The sequence below is a fragment of the Sinocyclocheilus anshuiensis genome, unplaced genomic scaffold (genome assembly GCF_001515605.1).
Source record: "Sinocyclocheilus anshuiensis isolate Anshui unplaced genomic scaffold, SAMN03320099.WGS_v1.1 scaffold1543, whole genome shotgun sequence".
In the NCBI taxonomy this organism is placed as follows: Eukaryota; Metazoa; Chordata; class Actinopteri; order Cypriniformes; family Cyprinidae; genus Sinocyclocheilus; species Sinocyclocheilus anshuiensis.
The window spans coordinates 1,217,392-1,220,015 of NW_015551074.1; the positions used below are offsets into that span (position 1 = coordinate 1,217,392).

Genomic DNA, 2,624 nt, shown 5'->3' on the forward strand with positions numbered 1-2,624 from the left:
CTATGTCTTCATTGGCAAGGCACCGTTGGAAGAATCGCCTCGTGTGACGAATCCACCCCTGCACAGAAGCTGCTTCGATATGATCACAGGCCTGCTCCATGGCCTGAGTGAGGGGCAAACGGTCATAGGGCCGCAGGTCGTATACCTTCCACCGCCATGCTGAAAAAAAACTCTTCTATTGGATTCAGGAAGGGGGAGTATGGGGGAAGGTATAAGACTTCAAATTCAGGGTGCTCATGGAACCAATTGTGGACCAGAGCAGCCCGATGGAATGAGACATTGTCCCAAACGACAATGTACCGCATCTGGTCCACTTGGTTGAATGCTGTGACAATCTCGTGCAATCTGTCAAGAAATGCAAGTATTAGATTTGCATTATAGGGTCCCAGATTTGCATGGTGGTGGAGGACCCCATTTTGTGTAATAGCAGCGCAAAGGGTGATGTTACCCCCTCGCTGCCCTGGCACATTGGTGATTGCCCTGTGTCCAATTACATTTCTCCCTCTTCTTCTTGTTTTCGCAAGGTTAAATCCAGCCTCATCCACATATATAAATTCATGTTGAATTTCTGCAGCATCCATTTGCAAGACTCTCTGAAACACAGTAAAAGACAATAGGATGTTATTCAATATCTATTGCACAGTATTTTTTTGTGCCAGAACATTATGAGCAGTGCACAATACCACACCATAGTAAGATGACCAATACATACCTCCACATACTCATTGCGCAGATGTTTCACTCTCTCTGAATTTCTGTCAAATGGTACCCGATACAGTTGCTTCATGTATATTTGATTTTTCTTGAGGATTCGACCTAATGTTGACAGAGAGACTCGTTGGATGTTATTGAAAATATGGTCATCATTGATGATATTGGCTTGGATTTCTCGCAGCCTGATACAATTATTGGTCAAAACCATGTTCACAATGGCAGCCTCTTGTGCACGAGTGAACATAGGGCCCCTTCCACCTTGGTGTTCTCGACCCTCAATCCTATGTAAAAAAATAAAAATAAAACAAATACACATGCAGCCTACTGTCAAATGTCACAGTAAACAATATTGATGATAAGTACAGCAAGCTTCAGTTTCAATGTACTGTGTGGTTAGCTTACCTGTTTTCTCGATGAAATGTCCGAATTACTGACGCAACAGTATTTCTGCTGAGATTTGGTTGAACTCTTTGTCCAGCTTCCATCAGTGTCAGTCCATGGTTGATAACATGGTCAATAAGTGTTGCACGGATTTCTTGAGTCAAATTTGGTCCTCGTCTTCTTTGTTCGGGTTCTATCAACTCTTCAAGTCCTTCTCTACCTCTTCCTCTACCTCCTTCATCTCCTCTTTGAGCTCCCCCTCTCATTCTCACTCTTCTTCTTCTTCTTCTTCTAGCTCCTTCCATTTTTGTTGAAGACAGGTGAACTCACCTGCTGCCTTTTATAGCACACCTGAGTGCTGCGTTTTCAAATTAGCACATGTGTGCTTCCACACCTGGTGGATGTGATTATCCAATTCGTTCATTAGTGTGGTCATTGGCAATCCGGGGCTTTGTAATGACAAGGAAGTAACCTCACAATCCTTATCTGTGTCTAAGGTGTGAAAATGTGTGTAGAGTTTTACAAATCACTGTGTGTAATGTTTTGCAAAAAGGGTGAAGCAGACATTGTGTGTAATGTTGTGCAAATCTGTGGAGGTGTTTTGCTCATTGGAGTAGAATTTTGCAAATTGTGTGGACATTTTTATTTTAGTGTGTAAACAATCGTAAAAAACTGTAAAATAGGCATTAATAATAAATAAAAATTAAATATTTATAAATACATTATTAAATAAAAATAATAAATACATAAAAATAGGCAGTAATAAGTAATAAATAAAACATTTATAAATACATAAAAAAATAAAAATAATACATTAATAAGGCCGTAATAATTAATAAATAAAAATAAAATATTTATAAATTAATAAATAAAAATAAAAAATACATTCAATATAATAACTAATAAAACAGTTTGCAGTAGTAAATAGTATACAAAAATAAAACATATAAATAAATAATTTAAAAATAAGCATTTTATATTTTAAAAATGGACATTCGTTTTAATTAATTAATAAATAAAAAAAAGTTAAAAGTAAAAATCAGCTAAGTTGTGGTACTGTTGCTGTGGTATAAACTGACTTACATCATGATATAGTAGTATTTTAGTCAGACTTAGTCAGACCACTTTTATCCACTTTTAACTATTTTGTTTTCAGTAACAGTTTTAAGTCAGAACAGAGTGTCTTTATTCTCATTACAACAAAATGTCATTGATTTTTCAGTCTCCTGTTTCTCCAGTCTGATATATCAGTGAACTGTGTGTGTTCAGAGCCTCTTCCTCTAGACAGCGTTGAGATCTCTGATTACGGTCCGGCTCCAGAGACCGGCGTGGTGTTTCAGATCCGTTCTCCAGACAGGAACATCTACACGAGAGTAAACATCAGCTACATGGAGGGCCGTCAGCCACGCTACATGCTGTATAAAGGTTTCTGTGTGTGTGTGTGTTATGCCTGTGTTACGTGTGTGTGTGTTTCTGTGTGTGTGTGTGTGTGTGTGTGTGTGTGTGTGTTTCTGTGTGTGTGTTACGTG

The 2,624-nt window shown here is 38.1% G+C and overlaps 2 protein-coding genes across 2 annotated transcripts in view; one reads left to right on the forward strand and one right to left on the reverse strand.

Annotated features, from left to right (window-relative positions):
* Positions 1-2,624, forward strand: part of ptpro (protein tyrosine phosphatase receptor type O) — a 43,400-nt gene that overhangs the window by 13,986 nt on the left and 26,790 nt on the right. Inside the window, exon 3 of the mRNA XM_016452161.1 lies at positions 2,365-2,520. Within this exon, the coding sequence (XP_016307647.1) occupies positions 2,365-2,520 (156 nt within the window). The remainder of the gene's footprint in view (positions 1-2,364; positions 2,521-2,624) is intronic.
* On the reverse strand, positions 8-1,324 carry LOC107662224 (uncharacterized). The gene is made up of 2 exons (XM_016452162.1): positions 713-1,324; positions 8-593 (listed from the first exon to the last, which is right to left on the reverse strand). The coding sequence occupies exons 1-2, from the start codon at positions 1,028-1,030 to the stop codon at positions 123-125; spliced, it is 789 nt and encodes a 262-aa protein (XP_016307648.1). The 5' UTR covers positions 1,031-1,324; the 3' UTR covers positions 8-122.